The 26,535-nt window shown below is 53.8% G+C and overlaps 1 protein-coding gene across 3 annotated transcripts in view; it reads right to left on the bottom strand.

Moving 5' to 3' along the window:
* Positions 1 to 25,565, bottom strand: part of TEX264 (testis expressed 264, ER-phagy receptor) — a 30,837-nt gene extending 5,272 nt beyond the window's left edge. The window contains exons 1-4 of one of the 3 annotated variants that reach the window (XM_049640574.1): positions 25,380 to 25,565; positions 24,118 to 24,193; positions 21,323 to 21,615; positions 12,079 to 12,300 (exon numbers count right to left, since the gene is read on the bottom strand). In XM_049640574.1, the coding sequence (XP_049496531.1) occupies positions 12,079 to 12,300; positions 21,323 to 21,580 (480 nt within the window). In that variant the 5' untranslated portion in view covers positions 21,581 to 21,615; positions 24,118 to 24,193; positions 25,380 to 25,565. Of the gene's footprint in view, positions 1 to 12,078; positions 12,301 to 21,322; positions 21,616 to 24,117; positions 24,194 to 24,683; positions 25,100 to 25,125; positions 25,141 to 25,379 lie in introns of those variants that run through there. The other 2 variants (XM_049640576.1, XM_049640577.1) reach the window with 2 other exon arrangements.
* Between the last annotated feature and the right edge of the window lie 970 nt (positions 25,566 to 26,535).

Raw genomic sequence — 26,535 nt, 5'->3', positions numbered from 1 at the left:
CCTTCACAACACGACTATTTATAGCACATGCCCGGCTCTCATCATGAGCTCTGAAATGAGCCTTCCACTTAGCAGTAATGAAAGACTTATTGCCTGGTAGGGAGAAGCCACTCTAGGACTCTACTTGTCCACCTCCCTGGCCAACATTAGGGTTGAGGAACCCCTTCCAATTAAAGCAGTGAAGAAGGGTAAAAATGAACCCCCCAGGGAAAGAGAAGAGGAAACGTGAGCCTGGAAGGTTTATCAGCCAGGGAGTCAAGCAGCCAGAAGGGACAGGGTATGTCTGGGACCCCGCAGGGTAAGTAGATGGCCTGGCCAAGGTCCACCTGCAGCTCACCTCACCTGACTCCATGGGTAATGCGGGCAAGGCCCTGCACCCTAAGTCTCCATGCGCTCAAACACTGCAGGGTCAGTGAAGGAAAGTCATTATTTTCAATAGTTTGAGTCCAGTATTTTTTGCCAATCTGGGGTGCTCTTCATGCTACCTCATGAGTCCACACGCCCAGCTCCTCCCATCTCCACATACACCGATGGCTGCCTCTGCTTTTCCAGCTACCCACACACTCACTCAGCCCTGGTCCTCAGGAGGATGAACAAGAACACGACATCAGGAAGTAGGAGCTACCAGGCTCTGGGGGTTACTCTAATGCCAGCACTGGGAGCATCTGCCAAACCTGAGCCCCCCTCAGTGAACTATGCCATGTCACAAGCCCAGGGTCGGGGGGTCTCCCTGAAGAAAGTCCAAGTCCTTCCTTGGCAGCTAGAGGGAAGAAAAAGGTCCCCGAAACCAGTCAGGGCATAGCTTTCACCAACATGCCCATGCTCTGGGTATTCAAAAGGTGCAGAGGAAATCTGCTGAGTGGTCATCAGCCACCTGGTAGTCCATATCTCAAGGGATGTACAATTTTAGCTTTGGGAGATGCTCCCAGGAACAAGAGTCTGTGCCCACCAAGAAATTCCAGGGACAATGGAACCCTACGCCAACTCTTGTCAACACTCAAACCACCTGCCTGGCTTCCCTTCTGGAAGTAACAGGGATGATAAGAGAGAGTAGTCCTTTTTTCAGTCTCCCCTCTAGGCTGGGCATCAGGGTGGGCAGTACCAGGCAGCCACCCTTACCACCTGCTTTGCCAGCCCCCTCATTGGCAGGCGAGAGGCAGCTCTGTGGCTGCTCTGCGCATCTGCCTCCTCCGGAGAGCCCGGCTCTGAAGTTGCCTGGCTGTGGACAGCCTCGTTGCCATGGAAACTGCATCCTCCATCCTTGCCATCGCCTTCATCTCAAAGCCATCGGGGAGAACAGAGGAACAGGGGAGACAGAGGAGAGAAAGAGAGAACTGGCCTGGCTACACAGCCCTTCCTTCCCTGTCCAGCTCTCCCTCCTTATAGCATCCCACACAAGGAGTGCCAGCTGCCCATGCCTGCCCCCAGGCCCCTGGAGGGGCAGCCTCCCACCCAAGCCCAGCCTGGCCCTCCCCCCACCACCTGGGGGCCCCTGGCCCTCCCTGGTGGAAGGAGACAGGGAGCTAATTAAAAATCTCACTGACGGCTCAGCCTCAAATCATTTTAACACATGCCAGGTCCTGTCAAAATTCAGACTCGGGGCAAAGGAGAGAAGCAGGAGGAAAGCAAAGGTGCAAACTTCCAACTCAGGCCCATAGGCAAAGGAGGGGTTTATAGTTGTCCCTGTAGCCTCTCCTCAAGCCCCCCTCCATGTTCTGCCCCCAGAGCAATAATGAGCCCAACCAGGGCTGGGGGATGAGGGACAGGACTAACCATAAGCCCTGTCCCTAACGGATTAGGCAGAGGACAAGCCTTGCCCTGCCCCCCCCGCCCCCTGCAGCCAGGTAGAGCCTCTGAGGGAAGAGAGGGTAAACCATGGGCCAGCTCTCAGGTCCTTGCTACACAGAAGGAGCTGTGACCTGGGATGCATGTCGATGAGCTGATAAATATTGGAAAATCATTGGAGAAAGGCAAGACCAGCTGCCTCTCCCTCAGCTAGCCCCAGGGAGCCCTTGGAGAACAGACTGCCAAGGGACAAGGACACCAAGTCAATGCCACACTGACTGGTACTGCTGGGCAAAGGGGCCTGGATGGGCCTGGTGTCCTTCCAGCCCTGGGCACACCCCCTCCCACAGCCCAGATAGCCAGAGGCTCCAGGAAGCATTAGCAGGACAGGGGAATCTACTCTGGCCACTGAAGCCACCGGCTATTTGATGAAGCCACAACCCAAAGCAACTCACTCCCACACAGAATCAAGGAGACCACAAGGTCTCTCTCCTTGGAGGGAGAGATGCAGTCATCCACAATCCTTCCCACCTAATAGGAAAAAAGTCACTATGCCAAGGGGCCACCAGGAACTGCTAGAAACTGGATTCAGGAGTTCTAGTTCCTCAGACACATCTCCAAGGCTTACCTCCCACCTGGGCTTTTCACAGAAGAAACAAGAGGGGGACTTGGAACACCACCCATAATGCAGGGATTTCCAGGAGACCTGTCAACGGCACTTCCTCCAATACCACTGCTGCACTGACATGGGCTCATCCCCCTAGGGGTGCTGATAGACAAGGGAAGAAACGGTGTACACAGGCTGCCAGGGTGCCACTGCCTCAGCTACCTTGGTAACACACCATATATTCCCTTCTCACCTCAGGCTGAGCTCATTACTGGGTGGGTGGAAGGCAAGGATTTTGGCCCATGCAGCTTAGGGCTCCTACAGAGGCTTAGATGGTCATGGTGGGCCAAGGTTTCCCCATGCCACCCGCAGTGCTTCCCTTGGTAGTTCATACTGCATCAGGAGAGGGGAGGATGAGAGTAAGAGAGAAGACCTGAACTACTCTCATTTGGGCACCAACCAACCCATGCCCTTGGCTTTGGCTAGATGTGGGAAGGGGATGTGGGGCAGAAAAGGTCAGGTCCAGGTGGAGACTGAGGTTGGATCATACTCCCAACCTGCCTGGATGCTGGGTCTGCTCAGAGCTAGGTGGACTCAAATCCCCAAAAGGATGAGGCAAAGGGTACAGGCCAAGGATTGGGTCACACATCTCCCACCTGCATTTGAGACCCAGAAAAAGATGAGTTCTGCTCTGTTGTCTCTACCCAATCACAGCCCTTTGCCTCACTGGGGTGAGGGGCTCTGAGCCTCCCTGTTCACCCTGAGCTGCCCAGTCCTACCCATCTCTCCATTCCAGGCTGGACAGCTGGGCAGCTACAATGCCAGCAAACAGCTGTTGCATCCCACCCGAGGTGGTGGCATCTCCTCACTGGGTGAAGTGAGGCATGCTCATTTTTAATTACACAGGCACCAATGTGCACCCGCCTGCACACAGCACTCCCTACAAATGGGGGCTCAGACCCTGGAGGCCCCTTAGGCAACTGGTCTGCATCACACGTGCAAAGTGATGGGGGAGGCACAGCAGGCGCTGCTACAGCTAGAATGTGGCACATTGTTATTATTCTGCCCAGGAACTTCCATCAACTTCCCTCTCCCTGGCTGTCTCTCATCCCCACTGGGCCTCCCAACAGCCTCTGGCCCAGAACTTAAACCTGTCTGTGGAGTGGGAGGGGATAGCACGAGATAGCTCTGGGGTCCCTGCAGTGCCACCAGGGAGAGCCTGCAGAAGGGTGGGTGAGAACCTCCCCCCGCCACTTGTAGCAGGAGGGCTCGAAGCTATGAAAATGATGGGCAAAGGAGACAAAGAGTGAGATGGAGCTGCCAGGGAGGGGAGCGAAGGGGCAGAAGTGGCAGAGAGAGCTCCAGGCAAGAACCCAGAGCCTAGCTATTGATGAATAGATGGCTTCTCTATGGGTCTCAATATTCCCAACTGTAAAATAAAGAGACTGGAACAGATGATCCTAAAAGAAGTGAGAAACTGGAAAAGGTGAATAAAAACACCATCACTGAAAGATAGGACAATTATATACTTGAAAAACTCAAAAGGAGTCGACTGGAGAAACTACCACAAATGTTAAGATCACAAAATTAACAAAACAGCCAAGCCCAGTTTTCTGTACACCAGTCAGCTACTTAGAAAACATAATGGAAGCAACAAATGAAGGCTTTGTGGGGTCATGTCTACCTGAAAGCCCCCCAGATGGCAAGGGAGGGGCTGGCAGAGGAGCCAGGCTTGGGCAGGAAGCTGGGAAAGACTGCAAAAAGGGGATGGTGTGAGGGAGAGTAGGGTGGGGAAGGAGGGCGCTGTGCCTGGCACCCCAGCCTGCTGTGCCTGCTGGCGCCACTGCCTCAAGACTTTTCATTTTCACCTCAGAGCCAACAGCTTGCCATGCAATTTACACCTCTGCTCATATTCCTGCATACTCAGGCTTCCTGGGCAGCTCAAGAGGGGGCCTCGGCAGCCATCAGACCAGGGCAGACTGGGGCACTAAGGAGCAGGGGAGGGTGATTCCCTCTAAGTAGGCACAGGAGACCCAGGCCCTTAAGCACCCTAGTTCCCATCTGAACCAGGAAGCCTCTGACCCTGCAGCCAAGCCCAGCCTTTCCCTTTCCCAGGGCCCAGAAAGCCAATTTCCAACCCCAGCTCAATCCCAATCTGGCCTTCTTAGGCCCTTGTGGAGTAGGACCAGGGGGCAGGGAGCCTGAGGGTGAGGACCCTATGGGAGACTTGGAAGCTCAGCCCTGGGATCCCCCCCACTCTCCCTTCCAAATATGGGAGGGGAGACATGGCCTCCCAGACGCTGCTGTTACCATGGCAGGCTCCACATCCCACCCCTCTCCAAGACCCAGCCATTCTCTGAAGCATCTGTGCAGTCAAGGACCTTGAGCCCTGTAAGGTTCACAAGCTGACAAATATGTTACTGATTGATTATCCAGCAGCAGGAAGGCTGCTCGGTGCAGATGGAACCATGAAGCCAAGCACCTGGGAGCCAGAGACATCAGGAAGTGCCAGAGGGGAAGGACAAGTGGGCAAGTTAAGGATGAAGAGGAGAGGGGGAAGGAGGAGAGGTAGGTGAGGAGGCGGTCCTGAATTTCTCATCTCTAACTGGTACCTCTGACTTCTGCCCTCCACCCACCCCCTAGGAAAGCCCTTTCTCTGGAGACTTAGGTTTTCCTATCTGTATAATCAGACAGCTAAACTTCCTTATCTGAGGGCTCTGCTAAAGGGCAGAGTTTTTCTGCTCTGGATGACAAGCCCCCTCCTCAAAATCTCTCCCCTTTCCCTCATTCCTGGAATCCCAAGCTTTGTGGAGAAGAGCAACAGAATTCTTCCTTGGTAAATCCCACCTGCCTAGGGAAGAAGACTCCCTCTGGATTGGTGACAGCCCAACCCCACAGCACCATCCAGACAAGCCTCAGCCCCCAGGGTCCTGAGGACTGCCAAGCTACCACATCTGAGCTGGTATTTCGAGAGTAGTGGCTCCCACGCCCGCCCCAGCAAAGGCTGGCTTTGTGCTTTCAGCCCTGGGGTAGGGGAGGGGAAAGAGGTGAAGCCAGAGAGACTGAGGAACAGGTTCTAGGGCCTAGGCCAGCAGAGGGGAGAGACCTGGCCTCCTGTGGGTACCAGCCTCCAGGGGGAGTTCACTAAAGGGAGTCAGGGAAGCCATGCCCTGATAAGGTAGGAGGCTTCTCTTGGTTTGAGGGCATCTGGGAGTAGAGTGTCATTCAGAGCTCAGCTATGTGGCCTCCAGCTCTCCCTCCCCATCTCTGTGCTGAAATCCTGTTACAAAGCCCAGCTTGGATGCTGTCACTCATCTGCTCAGACACTATCAGTGGCTGCCTGGAGCATTTAGGACCCAGCTTCATCTCTTGGGCCCGAACTTTTGCTCCTCCCCTGCACTCTAGCCACAATGTACTTATAAGCCATGCCCAAATCAGTGACTCTGCCTGACCTCCTTTTTCACCTCGGGAAATGCTACCTTTCTTTCAAAGCTAAGCCTAAATGCCACCACCTTCCAAAGGTTGCTTTGTCTTTCCTGGTGAATCCATCCCTCCCCTTCCCACCCCACTCTCCCTGGGCATGCCTAAACCCTGTGACTGAGGGAAATGGGCAAGGAAAGAATTCTTGGGGCCTGTCACTCAGCCCCAGGTCCTGGCACTGCTGAGAGTGCAGGTGGCAGCACCGGCAAGTGAGCCTCAGTAAGGGAAGCCTGGGAATGGAGCTGTCTCCACCTCACTGGGGGTGAGGATATGAGGCCCAATAAGGCACCTGCAGCAGCTGCTTCCTGTGCCCAGAGCAACTGCGAAGGTCTTCCTTAATGGGAACCTGCTGGGCAAATGGGCAGCCAGGCTCTTCCTGCCTTTGCTTCTGGCTCCCCAAGCTGACTTCCAGACCAGTAGCTTCAGCTCTGACTGCCCACCTACTACAGAAAGAGGGTCAATTAGATGTTGGCTCACACTGCTGCCAACCCATGCTCACTCTGGGGACCATCCCAAGTGTATCCCAAGTTCATGACAAGTCCTGAACCTCTTGGGCCCAGCCCCATTCATGGATGAGGCAAAGTGGCAAAAGGCACATAACCATCAAAATGATACTTGGCCCAGGGCATCCAGTCTGGACTTAGCCACTAACCTTGGGTAACCTCCCTTTTCCAGGGAATGTCGGCTTTGATTGTGACCCTACGATTGCCTCCTAGCTGGTTCCCCCATCCCCTGAACAATGCAGCATAAAAGAGGGCTCAGTAAATAACTGCTGAGGTAAGCAACTGAGCTGAGGTGCCAAGAGGGCCTCCCTTATTAAAAATAAAGTTCAGGGCCACCTGGGTGGCTCAGTTGGTTAAGTGTCTGATTCTCAATTTTGGCTCAGGTCGTGATCTCACAGTTTGTGGGTTTGAGCCCCATATCGGGCTCCACACTGGCAGTGTGGAGCCTGCTTGGGATTTTCTCTCTCTCTCCCTCTCTCTGCCCCTCCCCAGCTCTCTCTCTTTCAAAGTAAATAAATTCTGAAAAAAAGATAAAGCTAGGAACCCTCCCACATTTGCTCAGCAAAGGTGATGGGCACAGAGAGCGATCACCCTAAATTTCACATCCCACTGGGGTGTCCTCACCTAGATTCCCACTGCCTGGGCCATGTTACTCCCCACTAGTGTTCTAGCCCCAGAGTGGACTCAAATCCTGCCCGCCCCCAGCACTGACTCCCTCAAATTTACCCAGGTAGGATAAGTGGAAACACATACAGAAGATTCTGAGCCACTGGAGAGGACCCCAGGCTAACCATGCTACTAGGAAGAAGCAACAGACTCCCACAGCTCAACAGACCAACTCACTCTTGCAGGCACCTTGCTGAGGCCCCTGTTCCTTAGTCCCCAGCTGGCTGCTCTGTGACACCATCTGATCATCTACCACTCAAGAGTTCAGTCACCACCACCCCAGGGAGAACTGCAGGACTCCCCTTAGCTCCAACTCCCAGTCAGTCATGCTCCCCAGAAACAACTGCTTCTTCTGGGGGCACTGCCCTTGGCTTGCACTTGGGATGAGCCCGGGCGCCTCCCAGCTCCACTCACACTGCAGCTGCCACAGTGTCCTCGGGATCTGCAACAGACATGCAGTTGGCCAGGGGTAGAGGGGGCATCTGCCCAGCTATGTCCCTCTCTAAGGACAGAGGTTTTCAAACCACTTAAGCCTTAGATGTCCTTCTCCAAACAAAAGCTCACGAGATCATCTGGTTCATTAAAACCCAGAGGAAGAGCCACTCCAGTTGAAGCAAGTAAAGGACCAAGTGTAGTCCCCTACCCCTGGCTGCCAAGACACAGGGGCACCTAAGCATAGCCCTAAACTCCTGTCCCAAAGAGGTCTGAGAGCTATGGTCTGGGGTTCCTGCTACTTTAAACCCCTAGTAAGACAATCCCATCAACCCAGCTGTCCCAAAACTTTACCACCAAGACTCCCCCAAACAACCAGCTCACTATATCCACCCCGCCCCCATCTGCCCCAGCTTGCCCACAATTCTATGGAGAAACAGCCAATACCTGACCTCCAAGGCCTACCTGTATTACCCAGCCAACCAGCTCCCACATGGACAATGCCCTTTGTCTCCCTAAACTCAGGAGATGTCCAAACATCACAAGGACCCTCCCCTGAAAACTCCTAGAAAGCAGAAACCTTGGGGAAGGGGGATTATGAAGATCAGGGATGCTGTTGAGACGTAGTCAGGCACAGGGGGACTGGGCTGGGCAGTCTCACACTCTCAGTGACCTCCCCAACAACTGCTTCAGATAGCTGTGAGCCATGTACTGAGCTCAGGGGCCTCTCACACACAGTCTCACACATGGGATCCCCAGGCCTCTCACTCGGTCCTGGTCTGCTCCATGTGCCCCAAGTGTTCCCTGAACACTCATTAAGACTGGTTCTACCCTGTGGTGAATCTGGGAGCCTTTGCCTATTGCTCTGGGCTGACACTTGGGCCCCAACTCTTCGGTGGCCCTGAAATTTCAGGGAAGTTCAGTTTCCTCCTGCAGCTGCCAAAAGACCCCACTTCCTGGGACAGGTCTCCTCCTGTCCTGAGGCCACCTCCTTGGACTCTGGTGGAGCAGCCTGACAAAGCTGGGGCATCTTCCACATAAAATAATAGTCACGTGGTACCCAGGCATCCCTCGCACAAATGCTGTCCCAGATTGCTCTGCCTAGGGCCCCCCGGTGGTTTATGTGAAAAAAGGCAGAGTTCTAGCCCTTACAGCTCAGCTTGCCAGGCTGCCAAGGTGGGGAGGGCTGGCCGGAGAGCCAGGGGCTGCTACACAGACCACAAAGCTGGGGATCTATCCATCCTCCCAGAATCCTCACAGAAACCTGACAAATGCTTCATCTTTGGGTTCCTTACAGTGACCCCCAGGGCCTTTCTGTCCCATGAGGTGAATCCTGCCCCAGCCTCAGGCACATCTGCAACTGCCAGGACAGCACCTGCTCTCCACCTCCCTCACCCAAAACCCTGAGACCATTCACCCTGCCCCCTGCTCCAGCCTGCCAAGCCCTTCCTTCCATCCTTCTGGCAGCACAACTACTGGCCTCCCTCACCTCTCCTGAAACAGAAAGCCGATGGCTGCTGTCATTCCATTTGAAACACCTTCACAGCAAACCCAGCCTCAGATCTTGAAAGCCAGAGAGGCGGAGAAAAAGAAGGGCACACATACACGTACACACACATACACACAAAGGCAGCTATCTGTCAGAGCTGGGACAGTCAGAAGAGCCCATAGTCTCATTAGCAGCCTTCTTTCTCTGGTCCCAGGGCAGTGGGGGAAGAGGGCAGGTGTGGGAGGGAGCTTTATAATTATCTTCTGTTTCCTAGGCTGAGAGGCACATGGCCACCCCCCTGTCCACTACAGGCTGAGCCCCTTCCTCATTTCATGTGATGTGCTCCCCGAGACACAAGATCAGGCTAAACACAGGGGCAGAGGTGACCCCTGCCTCCAGAAACCATCAGAGCACCTTGGGCCATGCCTCCACTGGGGGCAGCCTGGCATCTCTCTTCTCCCATAGCACTGTGCCTCACAGACATCCCTGGAGAAGCCCCTTGCTCTCTCCTATACTCCTGGCTTCTTCATCCAAGGCAAGAAAGAGAATGGTAGCCCCCTGCTCCAGCCCCCACCCCATGAGAATGAAGCCCAGAGCACAACTAACAGGCTCCCACGGGAGGAAGGAGGAGGAAGGGCTTTCATCAAAGAGGTGACGTCAAAACCAGGCAACTTGTGAAGCTGTCAGGGGCCGGGAAATTTGGACAAAGGTGTCTAAAAATAAACCCCTGAAGCCAGGAAAAGGCTTTGGTGGCTGAGCTGCTCGCCACCACACCACATGCTACACGTCCTGTTCTGAGGTCTGGAACCCACAAAGTCTCTTCCCGGGGGTGCTCTGCCAATCCTGAGGTTGAGGATGGCACTGACAGGAATGGAGACACCACACAGCAGCCTTTCTTCAGGAAGCATGCTGAGTGGACCAATGTCTGCCCTCCTGCCCTTACCACCAGCCAGCGACCCCACCTCTTGCCTCACCTTGCCCCTCAGCCTCTAGTCCAACTTACCACCAGGCAAGCACAACCCCTCCAGCACCCTACCAGCTGCCACTGCCAGCTCACAAAGGAAATCCACCTCTGTCCTCCTCACGCTCCTGCCCTGCCACAGCAACAGCCCTCCTGTTTCTTCTCTTCCTGTCCTGACCACCAAGGCCACAGCTGGTGACCCATTCATTCATTCATTCCCCAGCCCTGACACCAGACTCTACACCTCCCTAACCAAGACTGTTTGAGCTCCCATTATCCATCACCAAGGCTTTGTCCCTTCCTCCAGGCTGCTCTAGAGAACAAAGCCATCGAATTCCTTCAAATCCACCAAATTCAAATTCCTGCTGACTTTCTTCTCCTGTTCCTTGACCCTAGCCACATTGGCTGTGCTCCGTGCACAGCCCTTGCTGCCAGGAACTGTCCCCAGGGTGTATACTATCCACTGGCTCAGGTCCCTAAACATATCTACCACCCCAATCCTCTCTGAAGTCCAAACTGCACATGGCACTGGGGATTCCACGCCTCTACCAAGATGTCTCCCAGGCAGCTCCCCCACTATACAGCCCACAGAGCTGGTTGCACCCCCACCCCCCAAACCATGTCCTCCCTCAGCTCTCCACATCTCAGTTAAAAGCACCACTACACACCTGTCCACCTGCCCAGGCTGAAGGGGACTGGAGCCTGCTGTGACTCCTCCTTCTCCAGCCTCTTCACGACATCCAATCCATGCACAAGTCCATCAGTTCTACCTCCAAAATAGACTGTAAATCTCCACCTTTTCTGTATCTCTACAGCCACTGCCCAAGTCCAAGCCACCACCATTCACACTAGAAATCCTGACAGCTTCTTAAGTACCTCCACTGACCAATATGATCTGGGACCCAGTACCCACTGCCCAGGATGAGAGAGCTTATTCTGTATACACGTGGTTAGAGATGATGTATTATTTACCTGGATGCAACACTGCAGTGATTTCTCACCACCTTTAGATCAAACCCATGCTCCCACTCTGCTCTGCCTGGAATCTTCTTAACCTCTTCTCCAAGGGCTCTTTCAGGATTCTACCCGGGAGGTAACCTCCTCCAAGAGGCTGTCCCTAACCACTCTATCCAAGCTGGACCCCTGATTTTTCTCACCATTCTTTTCTAGCACATATCCCATTTTTGTTTGACATTTATCTTTTAAAAAATATTTTATTTTTATGTAATCTCTACACCCATCATGGGGCTCAAACTGACATCTCAAACTGAGATCAAGAGTCGCATGTTCCACCAACTGAGCCAGCTGGACACCCCTTGTCTGATATTTATTACCTGTCTCTACCACTTGCTGTCAATACCTATCTACCACTGTGTCCAGCATCTCACATTGTGTCTAGCACAGTACGTGGCACATAGACATTCAGTAAATTCAAGCTGAATGGATGAATAAGCAATTGCTTTCAAGCCCAACTGGGCCATTTCCCTAATACCCAAGTTTACAAAATGTTTCAGAGGAGGAGGGATGTGCAACAGTGAAAGTTTCAAAAAATCTCTGTGGACACAGAGACCCCTCATCAGATTCTCCTAGTATCTGGCTCTCTTCCTTCCTTCAGGTAGGCCAGCCTGCCAGCATTCCTAAAGACTAGGTCAGGAACTGAAGGAGACAGGGTTCACCACTGCCCCAGCCCTGCGCTCAGGCAGCAGGTGCATAAGCCCATGCGTGGGCCGGGCCAAGGGCAACACAGTAACATCTGGGGCCTGCCAGCCACCGAAGCCTCAGGGCTCTTGTTCTGTGGGCCTCTATCAGGAAAGGGTCAGGGTAGACCTGGCCATCCATCTGAGCCTGGAGTGGGGCCTGAGAACTAAAAATGTCTCTGGTCCAAGCCAGAGCCAAACTGACCAGGCTAAGTTTCTGAACAAGCTCCCTGTGCTCCCAGTAGATGCTCTGGCACCCACAAGGTCTTGGGCATTTGGGACAGATGCCAGTAGCCTCTGTCCAAATTCCTAGCTCCACAGGCACCTGCTCCATGGGGGTCCCATGGTGCTGCCCTCCCCAAACCAGCTTTTCCTCCCAGCCTGGGCAGTCCTCCCTGGCTTTCACCCAAAGGACTGGCTGTCCCCCAGCACACGCATACCCCAGGCCTGTCTCTCACCTTGATGTAGGCATCCAGGGCAGGATGGACACGGCGGGTAGCCAGCCAGATGGACAGGGTGGAGGTATAGGGGAAGGTGGCCGTCACCACATGGCTGGGTGCCGGGAAGGAGAACACCTTGAAGCCAAATTTCTGGTAGAGCTGGATGAGCTCAGAGGAGGGTGACTCCTCACCTTCACTCAGAATGCTGCCTACTGCACAGCGGCACTTCTCAGGGGGTACCTGGGGAGGAAGAGCAGGAAGTGTTAGTGTTGAGAGCAGGGGTGTTAGTGTTGGGCGAAGGAAGGAGGCTCTTGGAACTCTTGCCACTTGGGTTCTGTGACAGCTCAGGCCTGGCAGAACCACCAGTTCCAATAGGCCACAGCCCCAGATACCAGGACGGAGAGAAGTATTTTCCTGCTAGAACCTATCCGTGGCCCCAGCCTATAGCATCTTGCTGCAGGACTCATCCATCCCTTCATTTATGCTTCCAACAAGCATGCCAGACCCTGTGCTGGCTGTGGAGAGGCTGCAGGAAGCACTGATCAGGAAGCAGGACCACACTGGACTCTGGGTTGCTGATGAAACTGTGAGATTCTCTTCCCGGGTTCCTCAGGCAGGGCCAGCCACCATCACCAGAGCCTCCGGACCTCCTTTCCAACCCATGCCCCCATCCCAGACCACACTTGCCAAGTCCTTTCCTGGCTCAGCTGGAGAATGCTCCTTCCCCTCCAAATCTCCCTGGGCCCCCAGTACCTGCACATCGCTGTACTCTGCTCCCCTCCCCAGCTGCCCTCCCTCTCCTGGCTCACATAAACCCAAGGCAGGTGGGGCTCCATGTGAGTCTACACACTTCCTAGGCCTGATCCCAGGCCTGTAAGGCCCAGCACTCACCTTTCCTTCTGGTGTCAAGGGGTCCCAATTTGTCTCATTTCCTGCCACCTGAGTCTATACCAGACCCTGATGCCCCCAGGGGTATCTGATCTGGAATCTAAGACACTCATTACAGACCTTGTGCTGTCAATCCTAGATTTCCCTTGACCCGAGGGTCCCTTTCTCCCACTACCTGGGGCCCAGTGAATGACCCATAAATTCAAACTCCCTCTACCTCAGCTGCTCCTCTTCCCAGCCTACCTTCCCAGCACCATGAAGTCATTTTGACCTGTTCTTGCCTCTGCCCTCCCTTTCCAAGCCCTGTCAACAATGTCCTAGGGTTTTCTCAGCCCTGCTCTGCCTCTCTTTGATCAACCTAGCTCTGTCCTTATAGTCTCACTTTGCCTGGGACTCATGCACCAACTCCAGACTCTCACTTCTATGCAGTCTCACAGCTCTCTGCAGCTAGGGCACCCATGCTGCACCCTTGAATGCTACGTCATCAAGCCTAGCTCAGGGCTTTACTGGCAGGCAATATGGTCCAGCGGTCAGGACCACAACTTCTAGAGGGAGGCAGGAGTGGGTGTGAATCTTGACTTGTGTGACTCTGGATAAGTCCCTTGGTTTCTTGAGTGCCAGTTCCTTTCAGAATTGACATATTAAATGAGATGCTTTATATGAGGGCTCATCCTGGTACAGAACTTAACAAGTGCTCTGTAAATGTTGTTGGTTATATTAATAGCTATGACACAGGAAAAACAAGTGACCCTTGGCCTGGAGAATGCCCATTCACCAAACTTCTTAACATGTAGCTCCTCCTTGCCCATCTTCAGGTTCAAGCACCCTCCTGGGGAGTCTTTCAGGGTAGCTCCGTGGCACCCCCCCGCCTCCCAACATTTTGCTGTAAACTCTTGCCTCCATCAACTCTACCTGGAAGCAGTCACTTAGCCAGCTGGCCACTCCTCCCACCCAACCCAGGCAAGTGCAGTACCACCTTTTGTCTACAGATGGTGCAACTGCTCCATTCACACCAAAGGGTTGAGACTGGATATACCAGCAAGGCCTCCTGCTGACAGACCAAGGGACAGTGCCTGCTGTAATACCAATCACCATGATCCAGACCCCAGCAACTTAGGATACACAAAAGAAATATTCAATATAGGTTAGATGGAGAAATGGATGGAAGGTCACCTGATCACTTCTGGCCCACCTGGGACTGGGTCCCAGGACCTTTTCTGGGATCACTTCAGCAGCCCTCATGGAGCTCCCAGCTCAACATCCTCCTCAATCCCCAAAAAAGCACCACAACACCCATGACCACCCTGCTTAGAACTTTTCAATGGCTCCCAATTCAGCTCTAGGATGAAATTCCCGAGCCCAGCATGCAACATTGCCTTACGTCGTCCACACAATACTGCCTAGATTTGTCCACACATTCACCTAACACTCCTTTTTTGCATCCCCAAGGCCCCAGCAGGGGCCAGAACCCAGGTGGGCAGGTGCCCATGAGCATCTGAGTGGCAGAGGGAGGGACAAATCTAGGTTCTGGCCCAGCCCACCTTGCCAAACTCCTCTCCCACCACAACCCCGCACACACCCACACAGAACTATTTGCAGCTTCCCAGACATGCCACGTCCTCCCATGCTTCCTGCCTTTGCATAAGCTACTTCCTCTGCCTAGAGTGTCCTTCTTCACCCTACTCCAGAGTTCCTTCTGCCTGGGCAACTCCTGCCCATTCTTCAAGACTCAGCTCAACCCTCCTACTCAAAGCCTTCTGATGCTCTCTGCCGAGCAGCTCTTCCTCTATGATCCCAAACATTCACCCAAAGGAGCAGGCCTTGTGCTGCATGGTAACTGACAGCCTCTCCATCTCTCCACACCACTCTAGGCTTCTAGACAAAATGGCCCAGGATCCTGTCCACACATTAAGTTCTTGGGCTGTGCTCAGCAACAGCACACGCATGCACACACATGTACACACAGGGGCCCTGCACATGAGCAAAACTTTTCTTCCTCCAACTTGAAAAGAGGAATGCTCATCAAAGGAAAGGGAAGCAGCTAATAAGGAGGCACGACTTCTGAGATCTTGAAGGTGTGTTAGCCACAGGTTCTTCCTTTCTGTCTGAGCAACCCCTCATTTCCACAAGTGAGGACATTTCCTGTCCCCCACCCACCACCTCTACCCTGTTCTACCCTGGCCAGTGGCTAAGGGGCAAACTAAGTGGTTACTCAGCAAGTCCACCAACTACTAAGCAGCTCTGTACCAAGCTGGAGCCGGGAGGCAGCTGAACTAGGCACCAGCAAGAAGAGGGAACAGGCCCTAAGGCTAGCTGGGGAATGGCAAAGCTGGCTTAGGAGCAGGGGAAGGCTTCCCTGGGCTCCCTGGAGAGCCCATGCCCACCTCCAAGAGAATGGCCCACTGAGGTTGTCAGGAGCCTAGAAGATAAAGGAATGTCCTGATAGCTAGAAACTCCACCCACCTTGGTTCAATACAATGTCTCTATTTGGGCCCGGCCCTAGGAGGTCAGCCTGGGCCTCTTAGTTCCATCTGCTTGCTCCCTTTCCTCCCTGTAGCAGTCATTTCTCAGGGTACTTATGCCTAGAACAAGAGCTATGAGGCCTCTTGAGTTCTGGCATGGGAGAAGAGGGTGGTCTGCTTGGAATCTAAAGCTTCTGGGCACAAATTGGCCCCACTACCCTTTCCAGAGAGGTCTTGCAGTAACAGGTTGACCCTATTGGTGAAGCCATAGTGAAAAGAGGGTCCCAGGGTGCCTGGATGGCTCAGTCAGTTAAGCATCTGACTCTTGATTTTGGCTCAGGTCATGATCGCAAAGTGTGTGAGACTGAGACCCATGTTGGGCTCTGCACTGATAGTACACAGCCTGCTTGGGATTCTCTCTCTCCCTCTCTCTCTTTCTGCCCCTCCCTCCCACACACATGACCATTCTCTCTCAAAACAAATAAATAAACATTTAAAAAAAGAAGAAGAAAAGAAGGTTCCTGTCTGGCCAAGACTTCACTGGAAATAGGACAAGACTGATTATCTTCCAGGATCCAGGAAAGGAAAATGGTGTCAGCTGGCCCATTTTGGGGTCAATGGCTGGTCAGTAGAAATGGCCAGCCCTAGGTCCATAACCTGCAACATCTGACAAGGAGAGGTGCAATGCTTGCCAATCTCAGGCCTGGAGGGCTGCCTTGACTCCTCCCTGGTCAGCATATCCAGCCCAGAGCTGCCCATAGTAAGGGGAGAAACAGCAACAATGCCCTTCACTTGCACTGGTACCCCCCCCCCCAAGGGGAACAGAGCAGCCACAGCCCTGGGGAAGTGTTGGGCAAGATAAAGGATTCCATTCTCTATCCCTGAGGGCCTAGCTTGGCTAGGAATGGCCTGCACAATGGACTCTCTCTATGCTGTACCTCCTCACATGGCCTAGGCTACCTGCAGGAGGCTAGGCCAGAGGCAGGCAAGCAGGGTTCCCAAAAGTACAAAGTTCTAGTGACATGAGGCATGGGGGTGGGGGTAGGCAAGAGTGCTAAGCATCTACTGGGGGCCAGGTATTGGGCCTTACCCTTATTACTTAGTCCTTAGAGAAATAAAACCCCTGAGGTAGAGATTCTTGGAAAGGCCAAGTGACTCACTCAGAATCACACTCCAGGAAGCAGTGGGGCCTTGATTCAAACTCAGAAAGAGTCCAAAGCCCTCTCTTCCTACACCACACCTCAGTCCTCCTCCCTACCAAAGACAGCTCTGCTGAGAAGAGGGGGTGTGCCTTTCCAGGGCTGCCCCACACAGTTAAACTGCTTATAGAGCAAAAGCCTGGACTCCATCTAGTAGAAAATCATCGCAGGTAACTGAGGTAGGGAATGGTCTGGGCTTTGGGAAACACCAGCTAGCCCACATTCCCACTGCCCTTTGTCAAGGGTCAACCCTGGGAAATCCCACTCCCTCATTCCTTCCCAGGGTCCATGTGGTCTCAATGTCTCCTGGGAGTGCAGGACGCCCCATCCCCAAACACACTAAAGGGGAAGGGGAAGTGCAGCACAGGCCTAAATCCATACTCTTACCAGCCTTAGCCCCTGCAGACGTGGTGGTCCCAAGCTGGCTTTCAGTGGACTCAAGAGAAAAAAGGAGCTTCAATACAGTCTAGTTTACTAAAGGCAGAACCCAAGCACCACCAGTTCCCATATCTGCCCCATGCCTAGGGCAAGCACCCTCTCCTAGGCCTCAGCCAGGTAAACTGAACTGGCTACCACGCCCCATTTGCCTCAGTCAGGCTCCCCACAAGGGCAGGCAGACAGGTTGCTTAAGGCCCAAACAGCAGTGGAGGCGGTAGCAGCAGAGGGTGGGGCAACAGGTGGAGGGCCAGGCTGGCACACAGGACAGATCCATGGGCGTGGTGAGAGCAGCTGAGCCAGTACAGCCTATCCACAGGCCAGAGCTGGCCAGGATCAAGTGAGCCACCAGGGGTCTTCTTCCCAGCTCCTTCCCTCCCACCAACACCCAAGGCTCCCAGAGGGACCAGGCCAAGGAGGGGAGGCTAAAGTCATTGTCTAGACCCCCACACTGCACCTCAGAAGCAGGGCTGAGAGCAGAGCAGTTCTGACCCTTCTCCAGCTTTACAAGGGCAGAATTGGATCTGTGTGTGTGTGTATGTGTGTGTTCACATGCTTGTGCACTGAGGGAAGGGAGCAGGCACAGATCAGTGACTGACTCTGGAACGCACTCCCTCCCTTGGTCCTTAGAAGAAGAAATGGCTGCACTCCAAGAATGTTGGGCCCTGGAGAGGGAAGGAACACCTATGAGTCACTGCCAGGGTCTGTCCACTTCCTGTCACATGCTCCCTCATTCCTCGTCCTACCTCTCCAAAGGCCCTCAGGGATAGAGAATGGAATCCTTTATCTTGCCCAACACTTCCCCAGACCCTGCAACTTCCTCCCATACAGAACTCCAGGATCTGGAGTTGACTGACATATATATGCTGACAAATCCAGGACACAAAGCTGATGAGATATATATGCTCAAACAGCATTTGACACAAAAGAGTCCACAGCAATTGCCATGACCCCGCCTCAGTGGTGCCCTTTCCGGTGTCACTCCTGGGCCCACAGCCAAGTGAGGCCCCACCAGGCCTTTCTCAGAAACCAGCGTCCTCCTGCCCAGCTGAGGCCAGGAGCTGAGGCCTAGAAAGGGAGTGGCTAGAGAGCTGTCAGTCCACACATTATGGGGGAGGGCAGCAATGACAGCAGGTGGCCACCTCTCACCTGGTCACTCCCTGTCCCACTCACAGAGCCTGAAATAGCCTCATTCCTCCCTACATTCACACAGAAGCAGGTTCTGGCCCCCATTGTGCTCAGCTGGGAGAGGGAGAGGGTGTGGGGATGGGCCACACAACAGTGCAACCTAGATCCTGTCCCTTCCTTCTGTGAACCACAAATACACAGGGCTCCATGCTGGACACTGCTTAGGGAGGCAGCCGAGGGAGAAGGCTTGGATTCTTAGTCTTCCCCAGGACTGGGTGGGGTTTCTCCCCCAGGGTCCCCTGATATACCCACACTGAGAGGTCCTGAGGGCTAGGCCCTTTGGTCCCCGAGGTGCCCCAGTGCCCAGCAGCATGGCATAGATCAAGTGTTCAAATACCGCTTAAAAAAAAAGCATGCGTGAACTGTGTGAGATCAATACAACTCTTGCTATATGATCCTCAGTCTCTTCCTCTATAACATAAGCACTGTGGAACCTGTGGCCTTAGGTCCTTAGAGACCAGATAGTCTGTGATAGTCATGAGCACTTGAAGTCTGAGGGTCCATGGTTCCCTGAAGCTTTTGTGAGAATCTCTTCTAGGCAGAAATATACTGCCCAACTCTAAGAGTAGGTGGAGACTAAGCATCCCTGAGCCATCCCAGGTGTCAGGGTATAACCCAGCTCTGAATATGGACACAGTATCTTCTAGAGTGACCCAGGACTGAGAGGAACAGGATCAGAGGGGCCACTTTGACCTATACGTTTGTCCTCTGAGCCAGCCAGATGTCCATAGCCAAGCCAAGGTCTAGGCCTAGGTCATGAGAGCTCAGCCTAATGTCTCAGTGTACCTAATTAATATGAATGTTTTGTCCACCCTTTTTGTTGTTGTTAAACAGCTACTGAGGGCCAGGTTGTAGGATGAATGCCTCACCTGTGTCACTTAATTTAATTCTTGCCAGACAACCTATGAAGCAGATATCTTAACACAGCTCTATAGACGAAGAAACAGAGGCCCAGAGAGATTATGTGACACGATCAAGATCCAAAGCATGACAGTGATGAGACAGAATCAGAACCCAGGGCTGCCAGCCTTGAGGCTATACTCTCAGGCTGTGGTCCCCCAAGACTGGCACCCAAGTCAGGCTGCACCCAGCCAACCCTGGACACCCAAGGCCACCTGACCTCAAGGACAATTGTATGGAGGACTGGGCTAGAAGGCCATGGGAAGAGCACTACATGCCAGGGTTTTTCTACCTCACTCTTCCCTGGACCAGCCTCCAGCACTGACCTCAAGGTATACTGCTGCTTTGGCTCTTTCCCATCCTGGAATTAGCATTTCCAACCCAAGTGGCAACATGCTTTTTTAGGAACAGGACATGCTGATGAGGAAACAGGCAACTGCAAGGACTCTCCTCCTTCCCACCACTGAGGCCTGCAGAGTCTCTAACTGGATCAGGTGAGGAAAGAGGGGCAGAGACCAGGGGAGGGCATATAAGAGGGGCAGGGACCTACATAACGGAGCCCTGCAAGGGTCGGGGTCGGGCATCTGGTCCAGGAGCTTCCCGAAGCCTAGCACCTGCCCCATGCCACTTAAGGTTCCAGTGCTCTAGACTCCCACTTAGTGCCATCTCCCAACCATGTGACCTCAAATCCTCATCATCTATTCATCCCTCAACCAGGCCATGTCACCTCTCACCTAGGCCCAGCCAAATCTCCTCAATGGCCTCCCTGTCTCATCTCCTCCTCTCCTCCACCTGCCATCCAGTTAGCTTCCTAAGTCACAGGGGGCAAACTGTGCTGTGCCTTGCCTCCCAACCTGCTCTTCTTCCCACTGCCTGGCCCAGTGAACCTTTCTACCACTTTCTTCACCCACACATGTCCACTGGCCACACTTCCCCTGTCATCCCATGTCTGTAAGCCTTTACTGCTGTACTTCCCTCAGTCAGGAGGCCCTTCGTGGCAGAGCAAAGTTCTACTCATGGGAGACGTCCCAGCTAAAGTCCACCTCCTCTCTAAGCCTCTTAGGCAGACTTGAGTACCCTCCCCAAATGCACAGCTCAAAGCTCTGTGGGCATCGAGTATAGCGGCTATTAGAAATTCATTTGCATGGGGCTGACTTGCCAAACACATGAAAGTTTTTGAGGGAAGGGCCAGGTCTGTTCATCTCTGGAGTGCAGACGTCATGCAGAACCTGGCACAGACAGTCAGTACACCCTTGTTTCGACTAAGTACTCCAGTGAGGCTTGGTCAGCAGACAGTGGGTAGGCTATAGGCCTTGCCTACTTGAGCTCTTCAGACAAGGAAACCAGAGCTGGGGATTCCCAATGGCCTGTTTGCCAAGGCTCCAAGCTGAAGGCTGAAGAACTCTTGGCAGAGCTGCCAGCCCATGCAGCTGTGGGCAGTACCACCCCATGGCATGGCAGGAGGCCACATTGGTGAGCCCTGACTCACCACAGGCTGTAAGTACAGCCAGACACCCACAGGGTGCCAGTGATGCTGGGCTCGTCTGTGAGCCCAGCATCCTAGACATTCTGGGGAGCTCACCTGGTTCCACTTGCCCCCTCCTCTCCACCAGGCCCTCCTGCAACCAGGCAGCTTGACATCCAAAGAGATGCCATATGACTAAGGCAGGAGTCACCAAAATGGCTGAAGAGGTAGGATTCTAAGCCCCATGCCCAGGGCCTGCCCTCTCAAGCCCACAGGAGCTGCAGCCACAGCAGGAAAGCTAAAAGAGGGAAGGCACAGAAACAACAAGGTATGACCCCAAAGAGAGGCAGAATCTGAACAGCCTGGCCTTAGAGTACTGGCCTCAAATGGGGATGGAAGAGGGAGGGACAGCAAGAGGAGGCAGGGGACGAAAGCCTTGGCAGAAACTAGAGACACACAATGCTGTGGCCCCCTGCAGTCAGAAGTCCATGGGTAGCTATGGGTAGCTATGAGCCAAGAACCAGACCTGGGCAAATAGAAAGGAGCATATGGATGCCTGGCACAGGAGTCCAAGCTAAATCTGGAAGGAGCTTCAAGCTCAGAGAAGAGGTTGTCTGCAGGACCAGATCACAGATTTTCCCACCCCTTCCTCAGAAACTACAACCCCCCGGCCCCATGTCCATCCATGGGGCAGAACCGCAGCCAGGGAACAGGAGGCTCCTTACCATGTGGGGGTTGTCGTAGTAGACAGCGATGGAGCGGAGCTTGGGGGAGACACTGCAGCTCTCGGTGAAAAGCCTCCCAGTCTCGCTGTAGGGCCCCACGTGGAACTTGTAGGCCACAGTGACATTGCAGATGGGGGGTGAGCCGGCACTCACCACCACCCCAGACAGCAGCCCTGAGTACCCAGCAAAGGCCAGCAGTGTCAGCAGCAGCAGCAGAGTCAGGCCCACAATCAGGCCTAGGAGAAGCAGGTCAGACATGGCTCTGTGCCCCCGACACTGTGCCCCCAAGACAGCTGCAAAAGAGACAGGAGGGAGAGGAGGCTGGTAGCCTGCTCTGACCAATGTGCCCACCTGCCCGCCAGCCACTTATGGCCCAACCTCAGCCCTGCCTTGGGTGCTCTGACCCAGGAGGAGGAGGGACCAGGGTGTTTACGCACAGAAGTGACCTAGAAGAGAGCTACAAAGGATGACTGAAGCCGCAAGCCTCTTTATTTCTTAATCACAATTGTTGAGGCTCTCAGAACAGCTCTGCCTGTCAGCTGGCAGCCTTGGTCACACCTGGGGAAACTGAGTCATAGAGGTGAACAGGAGTGAGTCAGCTATGGACATACTCCCAGCCCTGACCAGCCTCCCTCAAGATGGGCAAGAAAGCCAGCTTGCCTTTTCCCTACCTTACTTCTTCCTTCCCATAGCAGAGCCACACTGCCTGCCCAGCTTCCCCAAGCCTCATGGACCACTATCAGAGGGAGGATGGGCAAGCGCCAGGGTCCAATCATTTATTAACAAATAGGGAAACCATAAGGAACAAACCCCCACGGGGAAAATGTACCACAGGAAGAGACTTTCATAGGAAACTCTCCTTTGTGAAGCACATCGGGCCCTCAGAATCTTGCTATCCAGCAAGCTCACCCATCCAGAACCAAGGAAAGATCGGATCAAATCAGCCAAAGCAGCCAGAACAAAGTCCAGCACTGTGCTTCCCAGACTTGAGCCAATGGTACTAACAAGCTTCATCCCACTTTTCCAGCCCACAGATTAGAAACAAAGAGGAGGAAGACAAGTTTGTTAGAAATGGAAACACACCAGGGAGAACAATTGCTTATCCCTGGCCCAAGCAGTTCATCCCATGGGGAAGGGGTGCCAACCTAGAGGGAGCCACAGCTGGGTCCACTTGCTGCCCTGTCCCTCTCCCCATCAGCATCTCCAGGTGTTTAGAATTAGTTTTTGTAGTTTTGATCTTGCCACCCCACCTTCTCTACTAGGTAGTTTGTGGAAAGGCATCCTGGGGTGAGGTGAGGGTGTCTTTTTTTCCTTTTTGTGTTTATGTCGTTTATCTGACAATTGTCCCTCCTCCCCATTGGCCTTTCCTCATTCCTCCTTTTTGTATGCTACAAGCAATAAAGACACTCATTTCAAGGAAAACAACAACAACAAAGAAACAGAGAAGCTATCCAAAAGCAGGGCCAGGAACACAACATAGAGGTTGGTGTGTGAGCCATTCAAGGCAGACTGTCCAGCCCTCTATGTCCAGCCCTCTATGAAGCTTGGGGCCAGAAGCCCAACCCTCTTATACAAAGGGCTTGATTTGAGTCCCCCAGGGGGGGTGGAAAATCACAGCAGTTTAAAGAGGAAGGGAAACATGTGACCCACTGGAGGAATATTCTCACTCCAAGTATTTAAAATTTAAAAGATTTGGGGCACCAGGATGGCTAAGTAGGTTGAGTGTCTAACTCTTGATTTTGGCTTGAGTCATGATCCCGGGGTCTTGGGATCGAACCCATCAGGCTCCACTGAGTGTAGAGGCTGCTTGAGATTCTCTCTCTTTCTCTCTCACTCCCTCTGTCCCTCTGCCCCATTCGTGCACTCTTGCTCTAAAATATAAATAAACAAAAATTTAAAAGATTTGGGAGGTGGAAATCAATGCTTCAGCCCTATGGGAAATTTAGCTCTATGGAATAATTTGTTCCCTGTGGGTTCTGGGTGTCAAAATTTTTTGCTGAAAAATGGTCTTTGGAGTCAACATACACATAGTGTTTGCCTTAACAAAGAGGCAAACTAAACTCCTAAACCTTTGATGTCATAGCATGGAGGTGCATCACACTGGTCTTAGCCATCCTTGTTCCTGCGCCACAGTTGTGCTTTTTTTGGATGCATTGGCCATCCTACTCATCTTGCCTCCAGTTAGTTTCATTCCTATTTTCCTTGGTGATGATGATGATGACGATAAATCTTTCACTTACTATAGTGTACTAATCTACGGTACTTACTATATGCCAGGCACTATCCAAATGTTGAAACACAGCTACTTTATTAATCCTCAAAACAAGGTAGGTAAGGATCAGGAAGTTAAGAGACTTCCCCCAAGGCCACACAGGTACTAAATAGAAAGACTTGGACCAAAATGCAGGCACTAGGAACTCAGGCAGTCTGACTCCAGGCTGCCATTTTCACTTTCTTCTCCCAAGTGACAGGATTTCCAGAAAGGCTCAAGCATTTAATCCATGTTGGGACATCTCTGAGCCCAAGGCTCTCAGCTGGAAGCTCTTACTCAGCAGCTAGGTCTCAGTTGCCTTGAGAGTGACCATCCTTCACTTTGACCTACCCTCTCGGCTGCACATTCCCCGTCTACCTCAAAGGAACTTAGTTCCCACCTCCCTCTTCCTCTCACCTCCTAAAGTACTCAGAAGAGAGGGAAAATGCACCCCAGAGCTTAGGTCAGCACAGGAGGGAGGCAGGGCAAAGTGTATTTCCCCATACTCAAGAGAAAGGGCAGGAGAAGGGCCGAGGAAGCTCACCTGAAAAGCCAGGCTCACTTTTAGCAACTCATGGCATCCAGCGCCGCAGGGACCAAATGCTCCAAGTACTCCAGTGCTGGGGGCAGAGAGAAAATCACCACTGAGCTGGGCACCGTGCCCTGACTGTTCCCTTTTCGGGGAAAGCCCACTAGGGCCTCTACAGGAACTCCCTCCTCACCACAAGGCTGCACCTCTACCTCGTCCTACCGCTTACGGAAATCAGAAGCCAAACTCGGCCTCATAATGTCAACTCTTCACTGGGGCTGTGCTTATGCCCCTGTTCTTGGACAGTACTCTTCCTGGAGGGTTCCAGCCTCTGTAACTAGCTTTGAAACAGCCCCTGTGGCTGACATCGGTTTCTCCTCGGGTCAGAGACCGGGGGTGGTCGTCTCTGACCCTAGCCAGCGAGGCTTCCTGAGGCTGCTCACTTGCGCCGCGGCAGTGAGCCGGGCCCTTAAACTTCAGTGCCAGTGAGCGGCGGAAAGACCCAGGCCTGCGCGGGACTGAGGTGCGCCGACTCCCACTCTGCGCTTCCAGCCCTGCTCACTCGCGCCTCGCTTATTTACCCAGCTCCTTTCTTTTCAGCCATGACCTCACGGGGCCTCACACACCTCCGTAACTTAAGAGAATCTAAAGTTTGCAGCCACGGCTGAGGCGCGGCCTCCAGGGATAGGGGCGGAGCTAAAGTGCGGTTTTTGCCTCAGTTCCCCAACCCCCACCCTCCACCCCTGGCTCCGGCTCCTCTGGCTCAGGGCGTGCCCCGTGGCCGAAGCCGGGGCAACGCGGGGTGGTAGGCTGGTCCAAGGTCGCGTTCGGGCCCTTGGACCTAGCCGGGCCCTTGGACCCAGCTGTGGGCGAGACGAGATGCAAAGAGCGCCCTGGGCTGCGGGGGTCACGAAGGGGACGCGGGGACCCCTGAGGTCGCGCCCGGACAGACGGAGGCTCCAGGCCCTCAGCGCGCGTGAGGCCGCCCTAGCGGGGACGCCTCTCCTCCGGCCCAGCCCTCACCTCAGCGGCCGCCCGCCGCGGACGCCGATCCGCGCAGGCGGCTCCAGGCTAGGTCGCGGAGCCTGCGCGCGCCCGCCGCGCACGCTCGCTCCGCCCCCTCTCGCGGCGGGACGTGGCCGTGGCCGTGGGCGCGTGCGCGCGGTACCGGAGGGCGGAGGCCTGCCCCGCCCGGTCTTAGCATCGAGCGGCGCCCAGCCCCCGGAGCTGTCAGGGGCGGAGCCCACTGAGCACTTTCCTGCCTCCCACAAACTTACCCGGCCCCAGGTGTTGGGGTAAGTCAGCCTGGTCGCCCACAGCAGAGAGCCAGACTGGGTCCAAGGAAGCCCGCACCAGAGTGAAGGGTTTGAAGAGGCTTGGGAAGTTCAGCACAGCAGTATCAGCCTATAGCATTTATTTGTAGTACCCTTCGTCCTGCCACTTCCTCTCATTGTAGCTTCCCGATGGACCTGGGAACCCAGCAAGTCAAGGCTACCTGCCCCCGTTTTACAACTGAGGAAACTGACGCCCAGCTTGGACTCAGGGAAGAAGCTAGTGGATCCAACCTCTGGAATAGCGCAAATATCAGTCATGCCTCCAACACTCCACCCCACCCCACCCCCAACCACAGGAGTGGTCATTCTTCCACCCAACATTTACTGAGTAACACTCCTTGCCAGGACAGTTCAAGGGGCTGGGGATACTGAAGAAACGGAACTAAGGCCCTACCCTCTTGGAGCTAAGCAGGAACCGCCCCCTTGCAGTCTCCTCCCCAGAGCCCTGGAAGTGCCTGGGGGAGGTTGGGCTGACCTTCTAGCTTAAGGTATTCTAGTGTAAACTCCTTGAACATAGGCTGAATCCTCAGCTCATATTTCTGAGGACCTACAAACTATACAAAGCACTCTTCTAGAGCCCTAAAGATAAAACTCTGCCCTCCTGAGAGGCCCAGTCTTGCAGTGGAAGGGGTAGGAGAGGGAACAACTATGCTCCTAAGCTTGGCTACATGACGGGCTGAGCCAAGAGCTACCTTGGTGCCTCTGACACAGAGGATTGATATTTGGGAGGGGAATCATCTTATTCTGGATTCCACTACTGCACTAGCAAAGGGCAGACTGAACACACGGAGACACTCATAATCCTGGCTTCCTTTCCCACTACTTCACACTGTTCCAACCCCAGGCAGGAAAGAATGACCCTCACCCACAGGGCCAAGCCTATCCCCAGCACTCTGGGCAAACACTGGTAGGAAGAGCAGCTGGCCCCTCACAGGCACTCAGGGCTGGGCTGGCAGAGTCATGGCAGTTCGATTTTGCTTATGAACATCAAACACATGATCAAACCCTTTAGGTGCTCCAGGCAAGTGGGCTATACACTTGGAAGCATTTCCTGTGAGATAAGGGCCAATTCATGGTTCAGAGACAAGACAGCTTCTGA

Source organism: Panthera uncia, chromosome A2 (assembly GCF_023721935.1).
Source record: "Panthera uncia isolate 11264 chromosome A2, Puncia_PCG_1.0, whole genome shotgun sequence".
Classification (NCBI taxonomy): Eukaryota; Metazoa; Chordata; class Mammalia; order Carnivora; family Felidae; genus Panthera; species Panthera uncia.
The sequence above is the reverse complement of the archived record's forward strand: the minus strand, read 5'-3'. Positions and strand labels throughout refer to the sequence as shown.